The 17,883-nt window shown below is 57.9% G+C and overlaps 3 protein-coding genes across 5 annotated transcripts; 1 reads left to right on the forward strand and 2 right to left on the reverse strand.

Moving 5' to 3' along the window:
• Nucleotides 1-34: 34 nt before the first annotated feature.
• Nucleotides 35-3,760, reverse strand: LOC100717386 (surfeit locus protein 1). 3 transcript variants are annotated; one of them, XM_003473138.5, is made up of 9 exons: nt 3,641-3,760; nt 3,512-3,554; nt 2,412-2,542; nt 2,250-2,332; nt 1,421-1,612; nt 828-900; nt 588-750; nt 333-414; nt 35-256 (listed from the first exon to the last, which is right to left on the reverse strand). In XM_003473138.5, the coding sequence occupies exons 1-9, from the start codon at nt 3,710-3,712 to the stop codon at nt 187-189; spliced, it is 909 nt and encodes a 302-aa protein (XP_003473186.1). In that variant the 5' UTR covers nt 3,713-3,760; the 3' UTR covers nt 35-186. The 3 variants fall into 3 exon arrangements, with proteins under 3 accessions (XP_003473186.1, XP_063100387.1, XP_063100388.1); XM_063244317.1 differs by lacking the exon at nt 2,412-2,542 and having other exon boundaries at nt 3,641-3,755; XM_063244318.1 differs by lacking the exons at nt 2,250-2,332; nt 2,412-2,542; nt 3,512-3,554; nt 3,641-3,760 and adding an exon at nt 1,883-1,901.
• Surf2 (surfeit 2) lies at nt 3,751-8,818 on the forward strand. Its single transcript, XM_003472995.5, has 6 exons — nt 3,751-3,903; nt 4,008-4,162; nt 4,587-4,690; nt 5,745-5,915; nt 6,043-6,200; nt 6,714-8,818. The coding sequence occupies exons 1-6, from the start codon at nt 3,751-3,753 to the stop codon at nt 6,795-6,797; spliced, it is 825 nt and encodes a 274-aa protein (XP_003473043.2). The 3' UTR covers nt 6,798-8,818.
• Surf4 (surfeit 4) lies at nt 7,635-17,809 on the reverse strand. The gene is made up of 6 exons (XM_003473132.5): nt 17,607-17,809; nt 10,945-11,131; nt 10,316-10,392; nt 9,742-9,785; nt 9,260-9,446; nt 7,635-8,818 (listed from the first exon to the last, which is right to left on the reverse strand). The coding sequence occupies exons 1-6, from the start codon at nt 17,652-17,654 to the stop codon at nt 8,552-8,554; spliced, it is 810 nt and encodes a 269-aa protein (XP_003473180.1). The 5' UTR covers nt 17,655-17,809; the 3' UTR covers nt 7,635-8,551.
• Between the last annotated feature and the right edge of the window lie 74 nt (nt 17,810-17,883).

The raw sequence follows: 17,883 nt of genomic DNA on the forward strand, positions 1-17,883 counted from the left end.
CAGGCAGACACTTGTATGAAAACGTGACATGAACAAGAGTTCAGAAGTTTTAATTTTCCCTAAAAGCAAGCCCCAGAAGTGCCTGCCTGGCAACCTCAGGGCCATGAGTTGGATCTCCGGTAGCACAAAAAAAATAAAAGCAAGCCCCAGGCTCTAATATCAGCAGGGCTGTACTGACCCTGCCTGTCACACACCAGGTGTCCGCTGTAGGAACTTCTTAAACCACAGGTATGATGTGGCTGCACATAGCCCATACCTGCCAAGGAACAGAAACAGCATCAGTGCCAAGCTGTGCCAGGCACCAGGGGGAGGGCCAGGGCATGGAGACTGACCAGGTTATGATGTACTGCATGTGCTCATTCCGCAGGGTGACTCTGGTTTGCCCTCCGATGGGTCCTCCAGGGACAGTGCTTTCTGCAGAGACAAGTGGACTCATGTCCCTCTTTACCCAGAATTCCTTGTGTTGTCTACTAAGGCGCCCCCCCCCCCAGCTGCAGCAGATGGGAAGTTAGCCAGGGAGGGACAGCACAGAAGGCATTTCCACAGCAGTATGCTGAGCTCTCTGGGCCATGTGGGTGACCACATACTGAAGTCCGCATCAAGGAAGACTGGCTCTGCGCCTGTGGTCCTGGCCATGGCCTCCAGGTTCCGGTAATGCCAGTGGTTTCTTTCTGGGTCGTTCTCAGGGACAAAGGGCTTTCTGGTTTCTGTCAGCCTCACCACTCCAGTTAGGTCCACTTCTCCCTCAACCTGCATGGAAGTGTGAGGCTGTGCTGTACTGGAGGCCAGGCAACAGGCCTTTCAAAGGAATAGCTGCCCTTTCTCACCTGGCCCTTCTGCCGGCTCTCGGGGTTCACCTTCTTTCTGGGGACAAACCCTCTATTGACCAGGATGGTGATGCTGGAAAAATGAAAGCATGCCTCAGGTGGGAAGGGCTCCTGCATAATGGTGTTAATGGCAGCTCTAGAAGGGACTCTGGCACCAGTGCCTTTCGTCCTCCCCACTTTCACCACTGCTTTGTGTCATTCCCCTTTCTGGTGGCCCCACGCTGGACGTGAAGTACTCAGGCCCTGCCCAGACCTAGGACGGCAGGACTGGGCTTTTCCCTTTGCCTACAGTGCTAACTTAACAGGGTTAACTGCTGGGGTGCAAGCAGCTCCTCTGCTGCCACCCTCAGGCCCATCACAGCAGCATGCTGGTCAATAGTTTTCTTTGTGAGGGGCTGTGACCAAGGTCCTCTACCTTCAGTTTAACATTTGGACCTTACTCAGGCGAGGGCTAGAAAGTTGCTGAGTAAATGCCAGCATTGTGATTTCAAACGTGGTGATTGGGATCCTCCAGGGTTTTCCGTGGTCGGGTTGGCACGGACAGTAAAAGTCCAGTTGCTGTAAGCAAACCAGTGCCCAGTGCAGCTACTCACCCCAGATCAGTGCAGTGGAAGGGGGTGACGACGAAGGCCCCGCTCTCAGTTGAGGAGGAAATGCGGCCAGCCTCCCGTGCCTCCCGCACTGGGTCCACCATGGTCCGGGGCATCATGTACAGCTCCTTGGAGTGGTCAAAGTGTCCCCTGACTGTCACTGGCCGGTACTCCAGATTCTTCAGCTCCATTGGGCTACGAGGAAAGAAGAGCAGGGGTCAGTAAATCTCCTTAAGGGAATTGCAAATGACCAGGCCACTAGGCATAAAACAAGGGTGGGGCAGGTCCAGTGGAGACCCCTAGGTCCTAGGGGACCTGGTAGGGGTGGCCCTTGCTCTAGCTTTTGGACACCACTGGGAACGTAAATTTATGCTGGCAAAGTGAAACTGCCTTCCTGTACAAATATTTTGCATAGAAATAGTAAAACGGGCAGGGGATTTTAGCTCAGCAGCCACAAGCACCTGCCTGGCAAGCATGAGTTCATGTGTTCAATGCCTGGTACCAGGAAAAATAAAAGACCCATATTTGTCATCTGCAAGGAAAACACAGCAACTCTGTTAAATGTCTGTCATTCCAGGGCAGTGCTTTCCAGTGAGGGGGAAGGGGCAGGTGGACCATTCAGCCACACTTTCTCATTACTACCCCGCTCCCAATGAGCACTCTTAAGTCACTACTACAGGGGCTGTCAGCTCCAGTGGATGGCTCGATTTGAAGAGGCTGAAACCCAGCTTTCTTTCCCAAGAGCCCTCCACTGTCAACAGCAAGGCCTGCACAACTGATCCTGAGGGCTTCTGTCAGCAAAAACCAGGCCCCAGCGGGCAGCCACACTCACTCTGCCGGCAAAGGGATGGGCTCAGCCATGACTCGAGACTCTAATTCTGCAATCAGTTTCAGCTTCCATTTCCGTCGCTGGACCTACAGAAACAGTTTAAGCCAGGCAGAGGGCAGCAGGTCCAAGGGCTCAGTGCTACCCGTGCTATATACCAGTCTTTACCTGCCATGTCCCCAGGCCAAAGGCAGTCACAGGGATGACAAGCAGCAACCACTGGAGGAAGGAGTCATCTGCGTTTGTGGCAGATGCTTCTGCTGCAGAGCTGCCACACCTGCTTGGCATCCACACCACCCCTGAGGAAGTTTTATAAACTGCTGTGTGGTCCGAAGCCATGGAATACGCAGCACTGAGCAGCCCATTCCTCAGGCTCCAGTCATGCAGTTCCAAGGATATACGAGTGAGCAGAGAGCTGCTGTCAGGGGCCAACCCGCAGCACCTGCATCCATCCAGCCCTGCTGCTCACACAGTGCCCAGCACGTTTGTAAATGAACAAATGAGACCCAGAGCTCACTACTGGCTCCAGCATCAAGACTGTGTCAGGACTGTGTCTCAGGATTTTTTTCTTTTATTTTGGCAATGCTGGGGATTGAACTCAGGGCCTTTGCACTGAGCTACATGCCCAGCCCTTTTATTTTTATTTTGAAATAGGATCTCACTACATAGCTAAATTTCCCAAGCAGGGCTCAAACTTGCAATCCCAGAGTGCTGGAATTGCAAAGATGCCCCAATGCCAGGCTTACTCCAGACTCAAGAAGGTGCTGTGTGTCCCAGTGCACTGATCTACACAAGCATTCATTTATTCATCTATAGAGAAGCAGTTGCCGGATCAGGGATATAGCCCAGGGGAATAGCACTTGCTTGGCAAGCGCGAGGTCCAGAGTTGAGTTCCTGAACCCAAAAAATTTAAATAAATAACAGGTACAATTACGGTGCTGGGCGGGGCACCAGCGACTCTTTACTGCACAGGAAGAAGCATGTCATAAATTCAGGGCAGTGGCTTATGGGACTCTCCTAAGCCACTCGCTTCATTATTCGCCAAAAAGGCAGAGGACGAACAAAGTACACAGAAGGAACCTCAAGCTTTCAGGTCCCTTGAGTCTCCCAGGCGCAAGCATCACACCCTGTTGAGCAGGTTCCGTTGTCTGTTCAGACATCTGATGCCAGGACTATGCGTGGGGAGGCAGCAGGTCACCCGGTGACCAGAGGCGCTGTCTTGCAGTCTCTCTGCGCCCTCCCACTCCGAGTCCGGACACCTTGCTCACCTGGGCGCGGGGCGACGCCGGGGACGCTCCAGGAGGCGCGGGCCTGCGGGAATGGGACGGCTGGCTGAACTCCCGCCTCATCCCGCGCCTCCCGCCCTCCCCTTCGCGTTTCACTCCACCACCGCTCACCGGCCCCACACACGCCGCGCGGAGCAGGCCCGCCACCCGCAGCCCCAGCATCCGAGAAGCCACTGCCGCCATCGTTCCCAGCACCAGCGACCTCTTCCGAGGACAGCGGCATGCGCTTCCGGGGCGGGACGCCGACTTCCGGGCTCCTCCCACGTCCACACGCCTGGCATTCAGTTGTGGCGACCATGGGTGAGCCCTGTGGTGCCGTTCAGGCTTTCCTGAGCCAACACCCGAGCCTGCGGCTGCTCCCCGGCTCCGACAGGGTGCGCGTCGGTGGAGAGGGCCGCGGAGGGGCGCGGATCAGGAGGGAGGGAAGCAGGGAGAGCGGGGACCCCGGCGTCCTGACCCGTCCTACGCCCCTCCGCAGGTGCGCTGCGCCCTGACGGGCCACGAGCTGCCCTGCCGCCTGCCCGAGCTGGAGGTCTACACTCGCGGCAAGAGGTATCAGCGGCTGGCGCGCGCCTCCCCGGCCTTCGACTACGCCGAGTTCGAGCCGCACATCGTGCCTAGCACCAAGCACCCGTAGGTGGCCGGCGCACCCTTACGGGGATTCAGACCGGGGTCCCCACCTGCGCAGGGACCCTTGGTGTGGCCGCAGCGTGTGGCTGGACCGCCGTCAGCTGGAGGAGGTGGAGGAGGTCGCAGGCTGGAGCCTTCACGCCCGGGGTGCCTCTCGCCTGTGCTCGCCTTGGGCGGGGGGTGGGGGGGGAGCGGGGCTGGGGGTTAGAGGGGGGCGGGATCCGGCTGCTGCGCTTGTCTTTCTGGCGACAGTGAGGTCACAGCATGTCTAGGTCAGTGGCCTGCCTCTCAGCCGTCGTGTGGAATTGTTTCTGCACCTTTTAAAATCGATGATCGGCCACATCCCCCGTCCTCAGCACCACGTGGGAGTTAGTACCATAGATGCCCCCCCCCCCAGCGTCCCCACACCAGTCTCCTTGCCCCTTAGGCATCAGTTGTTCTGCAAACTCACCCTGCGACACATCAACAAGTCCCCAGAGCACGTGTTGAGGCACACCCAGGGTCAGCGGTACCAGAGAGCACTGCAGAAATGTAAGTCTCCCCGGCCACCACAGAGACACAGGCCTTTGACTCCTGTCACTACCCCTCTGCCACAGAGCACTGCTGTGAAGGCAGCAGTGGCTCCTAGTCACCCTTCTGCAGCCCCCAAGTGATGGTGCATCTACCTGGCATTTGTGCAGTAAGGGGCCGATGACCCCTGGCCTCACAGAGCACCTGGCTGGACCTTTGCAGAGCTGGAAGAAGGCAGGGGAGGAAGTGTACTTTGCAGTCGGTGGTGTAGAGCAGTGTAGGAAAGAGGCCTGCCCTCCACTGAGGGGCTGGGAAGCTCTGCCGGTTGGTTTCCAGGCCCTGGGCCTGTGTCCCAGGGAGCAGATACAACATGGTTCAGGCTGAGATGGATGCCACTGGGTGCGTGTGCTGTGGAGGACGGAACGGGTGCGGCAGGGTAGCCTGCAAGTTCAGACGGCAGGTAAACCACCCTCAACTGTTTGGCTGGAGTGGGCAGAGGCCAGGCTGCCAGGAGAGAGCTGCTGGGGTCGGTCCTACAGACTCAGGTTGGTTTGACGATGGGACAATAGGGAAGGGGAGCCCACAGGTGTCTGTCTCAGCACGGAAGTGCCGCCAGGTCCCCCTAACAAGTGTGAGCACTAAGACCACAGGCCTCTGGTTCGTGGAGCTTGCAGAGTTCAGCTCCAGCACTCTGGGGACAACAGGCGTACCCCAGGAAGGGCCTACCACAATAACATGACCCAACTCCTGGGCTCCAAGCCCAGTGCCATCAGGGCCAAGCAGCCAGCCAGCTCTCGTGGCCCCTGGGCCTGACTGTGGCTCTGGGAGGGAGGCAGTCTGTCTGCAGGTGACACGTCATGTGGCTTTTGTGCTAGCCTCCCTGGGGTGCACCTTGGGCCTGCACAGCGCTCCCCAGGCACCTGCTTGCAGGCTGGCCGGGCGCTGGGTTAGCAGCCAAGGTAACCCCCCTCTGTGCCTGTGAGGCCCCGTGCCTACTGTGCTGCATTGGTGCCTGTCCTCTGAGGTGGGATCCAGCCCTGACAGGGTGCACACAGGATGTTGGTTTGTCCCCCAGATAAGGAGTGTCAGAAGCAAGGTGTAGAGTTCGTCCCTGCCTGCCTGCTGCACAAGCGTAAGAGGGAAGCCCAGATGAATGGGGACCAGCTGAAGGGCACCTTCTGGCAGCCACAATCCAGTGACGAGGAAGCGGCCCTGAGTGACGACAGCATGACAGACCTGTACCCACGTAAGAGCAGTCCTGCCCCTGCTAGGTGTCCTTCTGCTATCCTGGCCCTGGTGGCCGCTCTCACCTACCCTGCAGTGGGCACTGCTTCACCCAGAGCCAGCTTCAGCCCTGTGCCTGTTCTTCCCAGCTGAGCTCTTCACCAAAAAGGACCTAGAAGGGCCTGAGAACAGAGGTGACACTGATGACTTCTTGATGGACCAGGAGGACGAGAAGCCAAGGTCCCCAGGAGGGAAGAGCCCCAGGGAGATGGAAGTGGTTTGTGAGCAGATCCCTAAGCGCAAGAAGGTGAGCTGTTTCCTTCTTGGATGCCTATAATCCTGGCACTCAGGAGGCTGAGGCAGGAGGCTCACCATAAGTTCAAGGCCAGCCTGGGCTACAACAGCAAGCCTGTCTCGAGGGGAAAAAAGCAACTGTTTTCATAGGTGGCAGCATGTAAGGAAAAGCAGAAGCAAAAAGACAGTGGTGGGAGGAGAGTCTGGAGGAGCAAGGTCCTCGCTGGTCTGAAAGGACAAGGACACTTGGGTCCTATGCCTCCCACCCCCCGCTGTAGACAGTGTGGCCATGGCCCAGGAATCCAGAGGAAAGGACTATGCAAGGCCTTGCTGTCCCATAGGAAAGGGGAGAGAGTGTCAGGTCCTTGCTGCAAGGGGCAGAGCTGTGGGGACAACTTCCCTTGCCTGCTTCCCGTGCTGCGGAGAATGCGGCAGTGGGAAGCAGCCCTCCCTGTGCTGGCAGGCTGGGCACGTGCAGAACACCCTGCTGGGACAGCAGAGGTAACCGTTCTCTGCTCTGCCGCAGAAGCAACGGGGATTGATGACCAAGAAGCTCAAGAGCCGTCACCGCGGGCCGAAGAGCTTAGGTGCCTTCAAGCAGGCACGTTAGGAAGGACCGCAGAGAAGGCCTAGTGTCCTCGGACCATCAGCCACTCACCGCTGCCCCTGAAGTGGGGCTGAGGGGTCAGCTCTGTACCCTGGGAAGTAGCAGGGGTGCTATGCCCACGCTCCTCAGGTCTTAGGCCTCAGGTGCAGCCGGGGTGAGCAGCTCGCTGCAGCACCCAGGCCAGACACTGTGGGGTCATGCCGCTTACACAAATGCCTTATTTATTTTGAAGTTTCCAAAAAGTCAAACACAACTAAGATATAAAATACAGCATAAAAATGATTTATACCTATTCCCACGTAAAGTAAAAGCATTTTCAGAAACGGTTTTGCCGAAACCAATGGGCAGATCCAACCCCACCCACCCACTGCCCCAAGGCCGCAAAGCTGGCTTCAGACTTGCACTTGGCCCCAGGCTGGCCTCCCACCACCCAACCCACAGTTCCAGAGAAACTGCCCTGCCCAGCCTCATCCAAAGGGACCTTGCTGTGCTCCAGGGAGGGACATCATGGGGGTATGGGCCCTGTGGCCTGAAGCCACTGCTGGGTCTCACACATGGGAGGCTCAGTGCCAATCACAAGGAAACAACCAAGGGAGAAGTGTCAGCTGCTGGCGGGGCTACCACTGTCCCCTCAGCACTGCCAATAGTGGCTTTGGGGATGCACCTTGGCTGCAAATGTACTTTGCAGCCCTGGTCCTTCCCAGGGCTGTGGGCCTGGTCACTGTCCCTAAGGGGCCTGGGGAAGCCTTGAAAGGTCCCAGCCCCCCTGTGGCATTTGCTACCATGCAGATAAGCAGAACCACAGCATTGGCCCCGCCCCCCTAAAAAGAGGACACAGTGTAAGGCAATGTTAGAAAACTTTAAATACAGGACTGAGACCAGATCGGTAAGGCATCACAAACTGTGAGACATAATCTCGGACAAAACTGGAGCAAGCAACAGCCTCGGGGACGTGACTCGGCTGCTGGGGCATCCAGGCCTGGCTCTGAAGGTCAGGTGAGGTAACTGGGCTGCGCCCATGGGGCCACTGCTCCCCAAGCTGATTCAGTGGTGGGGCTGGCCATCCTATATGCAGCCTCCTGACCGGTGCACCACAGGACAGGACAGTGGCAGCGACCCAAGGGTGTGTGGCCTCAGCCTCGAGCCATTGTACATTGGGGTATGTGTCACCCAGGATCAGAGCCCAGCTGAGCGTATGAATGTGGCATCACCAGCAGCCTGGGTTGCCCCTGCAATACTGCCTCGCTCCTTGGCTCCAGAGCTCCTAGGAGGTCTTCAGTGGCTGAGCAGGAAAGGAACTACAATTCGAGGGCAGAGCAGTGTGGATACCACTGGTGCGGTTCTAACCCAGGGCGCTGAGCTGGGAGATGTCTGCAGGGCCCACCCGAGACGTGTAGTTTGAGCAAAGAATGTAAACTGAAGAAACGAGGGAGACTGCTCTGTCCAGCTGGAAGGCCCTCACCCCAAAAAGGACTCAAAAACAGGGCTGGGGGGCCATGACCCAGCATGCCACTCGCTCCGAGCCTGGGCAGGGCCGATCGTCCATCCGGCAGGCCGCACTCAGCAGTCAGTACCAGACTGGTTCCAGAGCAGACTTGTCCCATCGGTTTTCAGGGTCTGTAAATAAAGTTCTCAAAACATCGGTGCCTTTACCAAGGGGAGGGAGGGGAGGAAACAAATGCTGGCAGCTTCTCGGCTCCACCCTGAACCAGTCCTCGATGGCTGGGTCTTGGCCGGGTAGGGCAGGGACCTGTCGGTTACCATTCCTTCTTCTTCTCATCCATGGAGACGCCCCCTGGGCCCAGCGCCACCACCAGGAGCAAGCCTCCAATCACCGACATGGTCTGGAAGAAGTCGTACTTGAGGAAGTCGTGCATGGGCTTATAGACAGGAATGGTCCAGAAGGCGTTGAAGTACACGTTGATGGCAAACAGCCAGATGACAAGAGTCAAAGCCGCCAGCTTGGTTTTAAAACCAATGGCCACTAAGATCATCAGCGCTGTGCCCACAATGTTCTGGACAATCTGCTCAGGATGGAAGGTAAGACGCTGAAGTCAGTGTCAGTGAGAGAGCTGGACAGAGTTGATACCCCAGGTCCTGGGCCCCAGCCCACCACGGCCTCTGCCATCACCAAGACGCAGTGGGAAGCAGGCTGGTGTGAAAGGGTGGGGTGAGAACGGGCTCCCTGTGTGGCGGGCTGGGATTTACCGAGATGAACTCACACCAGAAACATCCTCCCTCCCATGGGGACTCCTCTACCTAATCCCCACATGCATCGAACCCCAAAGGGGTTGGAGGAGCCTGCAGAGGGCAATGGGGCTTGGATACCCCCTGCTGGGAGCCAGCACATGGTGCCCAGGAAACCAGGGGGCTTGTCGTAAAGGGCTGTGTGCCCAAGCCAAATTCAGGCCTGACTAGGGAGGGCACGAGAAGCCAGGGCCCTTGGAGTGGGGGACAGTACTCACAGAAAAGAAGCTGGCATCAAAATGGAGCAGGGTCATGAACATCAAGACCAGCAGCACGCGGCCCCCTAGCTGCATGTACTGCTTGGGAGAGCTCTCACGCATGGTGGGGACGCCCGCGAACATGCTCTTCCCTTCTGAGCGGGACTCTGCCAGGAGCAGCAGCAAGCCCCCTCCCAGGGCCAGGTTCCTGAGGGACAGAGTGAGGTTGAGGCTGACGCTCGTCAGGACAGCCCTGCAGTGCTCAGCAGGACCAGGCACCTGTCTCCCCAGCTGAACACACCGTGAGGGCACCCTGAGCAAAACTGGAAGCAAGTCCGGCCTGCCCCTCTGGGCAAGACCTGGCCAAGCCTCAGTCCTCGTGCCCTGGCCAGGAGAGCTGCACTTGCCACCCACTCAGCCTGGGGCAGGCTCTGGGACACTGCCATGGTGTCAGTCCCAGAAAGGCAGAGGGACACAGGACTTGCTGCTCGGGGCATACTTACCTCATCAAAAACTTCAGGTCCCACAAAATGCTGTAGGCGATCGTCTGAGGGAACAGAGAGGGAAATCAGCATTCTCGGGTCACGATCTCAGGGGTGCAGCTGGCAGGGGGAGAACATAAAGGGCACGGGAGGCCCTGAGGGTAGACTGGTTTAACAACCGTCCACAGTGCTGTGCCTGTGGCATCCTAGACAGGGTGGCTCCTGAAGCCTGCCGGTCTGGATTAAACCGCCCACTGTGCGCGTTTCCGTCTGGCTAACGGCACCGCTGTGCAGGCAGGGAAGTGATGGCCAGTCAGCGATCCATGTCATCCGTGCCCATCACAGGATGTGTAAGGAAAGGAACCAAAGGTGGCCCAGTGCCCAGTGCTGGCACCGCTGGGGGACCAGCCTGTACAGCGACTTGGGTGGCCACTCCTGGCTGCTCGAGGAGGAAACCTTAGCATTCCCCTGAGGACGAAGGCGTCTGTAGGCAGCCAGATGCCTGGGGTGGACAGAGGAGGCTGGGCCCAACGCTCATCTGTACCAGAGCCTGCGGTGCCGCCCAGGCTGTAAGCCCGCCCTGCACCCCACGTACCTGCAGTGCTATGATTCCAAAAAGCCCGAAGCAAGCGTACTGCACAAAGTTCCTGCTCAACACCAGGACACAGCCAGCTGGAAAGAACAGAATGGGTTGGGAACACTGTCATGGTACACTGCCACCTCATCCGGCTCTCTGGCCCGGCCGTGGCCAGTCTACCTCCCAAGCTGACAGTGAAGGCCCATGTGGGGGCCTTCGTGCCAACGTGGGGGAATTCCAGTAGAGGCTCGTCTCTGCTGTCCCATGGTGGCCCGGAGCAGCTTGGAAGGCACACACCTTTCTCACACAGAGGCGCACAAGGGCTCGATGCTGCCAGAAGCCCCGAGGCCCTGTTCCCCTGACCAAGCCCTCTTTGGCCTTTCTGGATCCCTCCTTTGCTTGTCTTGGCCATGCTGTGTCCAGCATGCCCTGCTTGGGGGACAGTGCCCAATTTCTTCAGAAGCCCCAAAGCAGCGAGCAGGAGACTGAGTCCTAAGCACTGGCCAAGTGCCCACGGACAAACCCCAGCCAGCACGGCCACCCGGGCTGTGGACCCTCCAGATTACCAGCAGCCTCGCCTTGGGCTGTGAGCTGTGTGTGCTGGGACTGGAGGCCCTGGGCGCGGTGGCAAGGCTCTGGCCACTTACTCAGCTGTCCCAGCAGGTTGAGGAACACGAAGGATGAGGCCAGCAGGTAGCCACAGCTCCAAGTGGTATCAATGTAGTCGCGCTGCTCGCCCCACTGGAACCACATGCGGATGCCATCCTCCAGGAAGGTGCTGATCAGGCAGAGGCGGGCCACATGGGGGAGGTACTGCTTGGTGACTCGCAGGAACTGTGGGGCGGAGACCGGGGATGAGGTGGCTGCCACCGGAGCCCCGGCGTGCAGGCCAGCACCTACTAGGACAGAATGCCTGGGTGGCAGCCTGTGTGCTTGCCAGCCCAGGAGAACAGGTGCCCAGCACCTGGCCCCAGGCACACCCCGTGAGTCTGGACAGGCTCAGGCCCAGGGACAGACTGGGCACTGACCCTGCGGGGTGATGTCCGAAATGCCGTTCCACTGTTTCCCCCAGCAGCTCGACAACACCCTCGAAGGGCAGCTGGCACTGGCAAGGGTGGACCTGCCAGGAGATACAATCCTGGCCAGGAGCACTAAGGGGATCACAGGACTGAACCCGTAGGCCATGCCGCCTGCGCCTGTTACATGGGGCTGAGAGGCAGGCACACCTATCCCCCACCCAGCCACGAGATGATGCGAGCAGCTACCCTGCCCCACCAGAGCCACCATCGCCAGATGTCCAGCCCCTCGGGTTACAAATGGGAAAATGGAAGTCCAGAGGGCACAGGCGGACAGCGTAGAGCTGACCCGCCTGCTCTCAGTGGTGCTTGGAGCTCCCCAGGCAGAACAAGGGTCTGGGGTCACAGCCTTGGCTGGACCCTGCTTTACATTTCTAGTCCACTTCAACTGTCCTGGGTAGCACGAGGATAACTTGTGGCCACCAATGTGAAATCACTGAGTGACATGAGGGGGAAAAGCACCCTCCCAGCTTCCTTCTGTTGCTGAGTTAGGCTGTCTGTGGTGGGCTCGTTAGGACACCGTGTGCCCTGCTAGAGCCGGGTGCAAGCACCATACACTTCCCTTTCTTGCCCTCAGAGCAACTCCAGAGTGAAGGAAACCAGTGATAACGCTCGGGCCCTGGGAGAAAGACCAGAGCCCTGCCCCCACAGTGCCATGTCAGAGTCTAAAGGGTACAACCTGTGCGTCCCAGGGCAGGTGACACTGCTGTGATCACAGCAGGAGCACTGAAGGGGCTTCTGCAGCCCTTGGCATCTCCACCAGTCACCCAGAGCTGCTGTGTCCCTGGTGGGGTCAGCGCCACAGAAGGCTCTCTGTGCCCATTCCTGTCTTGGTGACCAGGCCCGAGCCCTGTGTCACCCACATGCAGACTTGTTCAGAAGTCAGAGACTGACAGGCAGACACTGCAGCATCAGCCAAGTGGGTGCGGGAGGAGCACAGGTGTCGACCAGAGGGGAGCACTACAGTGGGTGTGGGTGGCCTGTGGAGAGATTGCTACCCTGTGCAGAGTAAGACAGCTCAACGAATGGTCACCAAGATTCTCCACGATTTGCAGTCAAAAAACCTACAAGCAGGGGAGAAAGATGTGCTTTAAAACATAACCAGGGAGCCGGGTGTGGTGGCACACCTGTAATCCCAGCACTCAGGAGGCTGAGACAACGAGGATTCCTGTGAGTTCAAGACCAACCTGGGCTACAGAGTGAGCTCAAGGCCAGCCTGAATGGCATAGTGAGGCCCCATCTCAAAACAAAAGACAAAAAATAAAAACAAACAAGTGTGGTGGCACACACTGTGGTTCTAGCACTTGGGAGGCTGAGGCGGGAGGGTCACTTGAGCCTACAAATTCAAAACCAGCCTGGGCAACACACTGAAACCTTGCCTTGAAGGAAAGGAGGGAAAGAACGTGAGGGAGGGAGAGAGGGAAGAAGGAACAAGAAAAAAGAAAGAAGGCAAGGCCCCAGATATGCCTGGCTGAGTGTTAGGGTCCCGAGGGACACACATGGAGACACACACATACACACACACACACACACAGTAACCCAGCAGGAGGTCCAGGGACAGCTGACACCACACCGCTCCAATGCTCTCAAAATGCCAGGCAGCAGTGTACCCCAGGGCTGAGGAGGAGATAACTGACCTTAACAGGGTGGCTCCTGAGCAGCCTGGCTAGTGACACAGGCCCTTCGTCTGCTCTACACCCAGGGCAAAGCAACTGCTAGGAAGGAGCCGCTCCTCTAGGCTGGGCAGGTGTGGGCCGCCCAGGGAGTGGACCCCAAGGCAGGGACAGACACCGGAGGCGTTCTGACTTGCTTCCCCCGAGCAAGGCAGGCGGCTTGCCAGTGTGATTACACGGCTGTGCCTGTGCAGGAGAGCACCCTCGGCCCAAGGCTGCAGTCGACCCTCCCTGGGCCCACAACTGCACCAAAGCAACTCATTGGCCAGGCACACAGCCCTCGAGACCAAGGCCGTGGTTAAAAGCCTCCTGATGAGTCGGCTGCTCTTAATTGGACGTCTGGGTCAAGAGGATTAAAGAACCACAGCCAGCCATGGGAGGGTGTGTTGGGGGGGGTGTGGTGACAGGAGCTGCACAGGGCGATTCACTCTGGGGGGACTGTAGTTATGAATGCTGGACAAGACACGTCTCCTCCGTGTCCTCGAGTGTGCAGCTCATTTCAGAGGCAAGTGTGCTCTGGCACTCAGGCCAGCCCTCCCCCAAGAAGCATCCGTACGAACATGGAAGAAGCCCAAGCTCAATGGCAAGGCCAGACCCCACAGACCTGTGTGCTGGTCACAGCCTGGAGCCTTGTGTGCTCTTTGAGAAAGCGTTGCAGGGCCTGTCCCTTCAACATCAAGAGGAACTGAACCAGCTTGGGGGTGCAGTGAGATGAGAAGGGCCACAGCACAGCCTAAGGGTACAAGGTGGTGGCCAGGGTTGGCCACAGCATGGTGATCACAGAAAGCCTACGACCAGGCTCTTGTTCCAGGGGTGTGATAGGGGAACAGGCAGTAGGCATAGGCAGATAGCCTGTGGGAAGGGGACAGCCCATGGCAAGGTGGGCTCCTCATAAGCCTTAACACCCGGAAGATAGCATACAGGCCCTGGAGGACTTGTCACTGGAGGCTGGTGGGGCCTGGGATCACGGTTGCCTGTGCAAGGGAGCACCTGAGACAGGACTCAAGGGCACAGCCACTGGTAGCAGCTCCATCTGCACGGAAACCTCAGCCCTCTCTGGGTGCTCAGGAAGGAGAAGCAGCTAGGATTCTGAGCAGGCAGGTCAGACCTCCCAATCAGCGCACCTCAGGAAATGAGAATGTGACCGCCCCTGCGCCAGGAAGGCTGGGGCTGGAAGGGGCATCAGCTGCAACCTGAGAAGCCCAGTGTTCCTCAGACTGCAGGTCTCCGCTCCACTCTGACTCTGTGAAGAGCTGGTCACGAAGCACCACCCCCTGGCTTACTAGATGTGGGAGTATGATAAATGACCCAGGCCCCTGGGTGGGGAGACAAGTCTTATCTTCCATCCATCCTCTGGGGAGCCAATAACCACAGTTTCCCCTGTGACCCTGCCTCACTTCCCAGGAGGGGACACGATTGTTTTAAGAGCCTGTCAATACCAGCAGAAGGCCAGGCACTGTGGCACGTCTATTATCCCAGCCTATAATCCCCAAGAGGCTGAGGCAGGAAGATAGATGCAAGTTCGAGGCCTGTCTGGACTACATAGCAAGACCCTGTCTGAAAAACAGCAAAAAAAAAAAAAAAAAAAAAAACAAACAAACAAACAAACAAAACTCAGCAAGCAAAGAGGGTGTCAGAGGGCCAAGGATGCTCAGTGGCACATGTCTGCCTGGGAAGCACGAGTCTTTAAGTTTGACCTCTGATACAAAAAAAAAAGAAACAAAACCAAGAAGAGTTGGCTCCCCACCTCTTTAAGGCACAGGGCAGAAGGCCCCTGGGAAGAAATGACAGATCACAGGCATAAAAGAGAACCGCTTGGGAAGCCCACCACTGTCGCCAGGGCCTGCCCGAGCCAGGCACACAGTGATAATCACGGGCTGAGCACCATCAGGCATGGGAGAGGTGTGGGGCCTGGTTGGGAGCAGTCTGTCTGGTAATCCTCCGTCAACAAACCCCCCTGGGCAGCTGTACCTCCTGGGCTAGGACCAGCTCTGTGCCCCAAGGACAGGTGAAGGCACCAGAGGCTCTCTTGTCACCCTGGAGTCAGCCATCAGACAGACCCATTAGACACTAATGTCCCTGGTTACAGCTATGCGTAGTCAGAGAGGACACTCCACAATCTGTCCAGTACGCAGAGCATGGTGGTTTCGAGGCAGGGTCATTATTTTGGATGGCCCAGTTCATGAGTTTCTGGCCCCTTCCAATCTGGCCTCTAATGGCCCACAAATGCCCAGCTCTGCACACAGCAGCCTCAGCACTTTCTCCAGAGCCTGGCCTCGAGGGAGCAAGAGGACACTGACCCTGACTGCCAAGGGCAGCAGCCTGATGCCAGGGGAGGAGATGCAGCTCGGAGAAGCCTGCCAGGGACACCAGGCAGCATGCTTCCCCACAGGCTGGCTGCCACACAAAGGAAAGGCGGCAGAGAGGACGCTGCCTGGTACCTGGACAAAAGACAGTGTGGGTCCCAGCAACCTCCCTGGGACCTGGAAGTTAGGAGGGCCACAGGAAGGGGCACCTAGGCCCTGCCTCAGAAAGCCTAGTGTTCATGTCATCCCGGACACAAAGCTTTTTAGGTCTCGGCCGTTCGGGCCAGACTCTCTGGGCAAATCCCTTCACTTTTGCTTCTATTATCTGAAGACAGGATTAGACAAAGTGGACACCCCATTACCTGTTGATGACCCCCACGACAGCTCCCACTATGGGCTAATCAGAGCCCTCTCATTTACTTTTTCCTGCAGGCAGCTGTGTTTTAAAAGTTGTGGTTGAATACCAAAACCAAAGCACCCCTCACCCCCACTAGTTCAGACTTTTCCCACAGCAAGTCTGCACTGCCCACACCATAGGGTCCTGACACTGATGCAGAAAGGCAGTAGAGATGGACAGAAAGGCCCAGCGGACCCAGCACCCATCAATGCCAGTGATGCACACAGCAGTGTTGGCAAGGCCCTTCCTTCCCCTGCAATGCCAGGCCTCAGGACTCTCCCTGGGCTGTGGTCACCAGCAAGCCCAGAAGTCCAAGGGGTCTGGCCTTCTCAGCAAAGTGGTGCATCTACCCCATGGCCTGTTCAGCTCCAAGACCCTGCCACTTTCAGAAAAGCAAAGTCAGACACATGGAAAGCAAGAAGCCAGGATTACATAAACAGATTCTGAACTTTTTCTTCAGTAGAAAGTCATTCATTTGACAACTGGCAGCAGCTCCAGTGGAAACATCTATCTGGGTTTGGTTGTGAAATTCACTTGCAAAACTCAGGGCTTTGGAAACTGAAGAGCAAGTGCACTGGCCCTCACACTTCACTCAGCAGAGGAGCCATCTGCTTAGAGTTGCTACTTGGGGAAACAAAAGTGGGTCACCAAAAATCGTGTCAATGAAAAAAGGCCTACGTGATTCTTAAGAACTTTTGGTAGGAACTATTCATGCAGGAAATAGTTTTTAATTTGTGTCTTTATAAAAAGTCTGCGACCTTATAAAAAATAGTCCAGGTTGATATACCTTCTTTCCCCCAATTAGTTCTAAAGGACCAGTTCACAGGAAAGCGGTGCCAAAGAATCCAATGATGAGAACACGTGAGAAAGATGTCACACACAAAGAGGGCAAGGGGAGAGAATGGCGGACTGGCTAGAGTTCGAACAGATCAGAAAGTGCTCAAATCAAAACACACACAAAATTTCAAAGAAGGCTAGGCCTCGGAATTGACTTACCCAGTACACCCTCATAAAATAAAAAACTGAACTGTCACTACCTGTACCTGGGGCCCAGCCACACACAGGCAAAGTGAGGGGAGGAAAGACTGGCAGGGGAGCAGGCACAGCCTTGCCTACAGGGCTAATTAAGGCTAATTTGCAAACCTAACGGGACACTTTTAGAAGTAAAAGGCACACATTGAATAATCCCTTCCCAGTTGTTCTGTCCCAGCTTAACCAAAGATTTGGAAACTGTGCCTTCACTTTTCCGGGGTCCTAGCACCGTCCCGGGCCTTCCTTATCTCTGATGCCACCTAGGCACTCGGAAAGGGGTCCACCGCAGCCACCCCGACTCCCGGCCATCAGCGACGGGGCAGAGTCCACCAGTCCGGCACCAAGAGAGCGAGGCAGGGCTGCCCAGGGTCGGGGAGCGGCAGGCAGGGCGCCCCCTTCCCCCAGGAGGACCCCAAGCCCCACCGCCGCCTGACGCCCCGCGAGGGGTCTGAGAAGGGTCACCTCGGTTCAGGGGGCAGAGGGCGACCCGGGCCTTCACTGCGGCCCAGCCTACCCCGCCGCGCTCCCTCGGGGTCCCGAACACCCTGCCGCCGCCCCTCGGCCCCCAGCCCCGGGGGACCCCTGGTCAGCCCCGCCGGCCCTCGAGGTCCTGGCTCCCCAGTCACCCTCCGGGGACCCCACCGCCCTCCCCCTGCCCCAGGTCCCCGCGAACCCCACCGCCTTTTCCCTCCCCAGTCCCGGACCCGCGGCCTCCCCTGCTCTAGCCCCAGCCCCCCGCGGACTGGGAGGCGGAGGAGGGGCGAGGCGGCCGGGCAGGGCCGGGCCTGGCCGGCCTTGGCCGGGCGGACGGGGGCCCGGGCCCACCTGGTCGGCGACGTCCTCGGCCGTGCCCATCAGGTCGTTCTGGCCCATGGCGGCGGCGGCTGGGCCTGACTCGCAGTCGCGCTCGCCCGCTGCGGCCTCCGCAGGAAGTGCCCGGCAGACCTCTCTGCGCGGCGGCGGCTCTACAGGCTGCCACGTAGGCCAAGCCTTAAAGGGGCCGCGCCGCCGCCGTGCCAGACCTGCCCCGCCCCACCCCACCCCGCGCGCTCCGTGCGCCCGCCCCGCCTCTCACGCTCCAGGAACCGCCCTCATCCCATAG

This window comes from Cavia porcellus, unplaced genomic scaffold (assembly GCF_034190915.1).
Source record: "Cavia porcellus strain 051 isolate PalLab524CR breed Dunkin Hartley unplaced genomic scaffold, mCavPor4.1 scaffold_49, whole genome shotgun sequence".
In the NCBI taxonomy this organism is placed as follows: domain Eukaryota; kingdom Metazoa; phylum Chordata; class Mammalia; order Rodentia; family Caviidae; genus Cavia; species Cavia porcellus.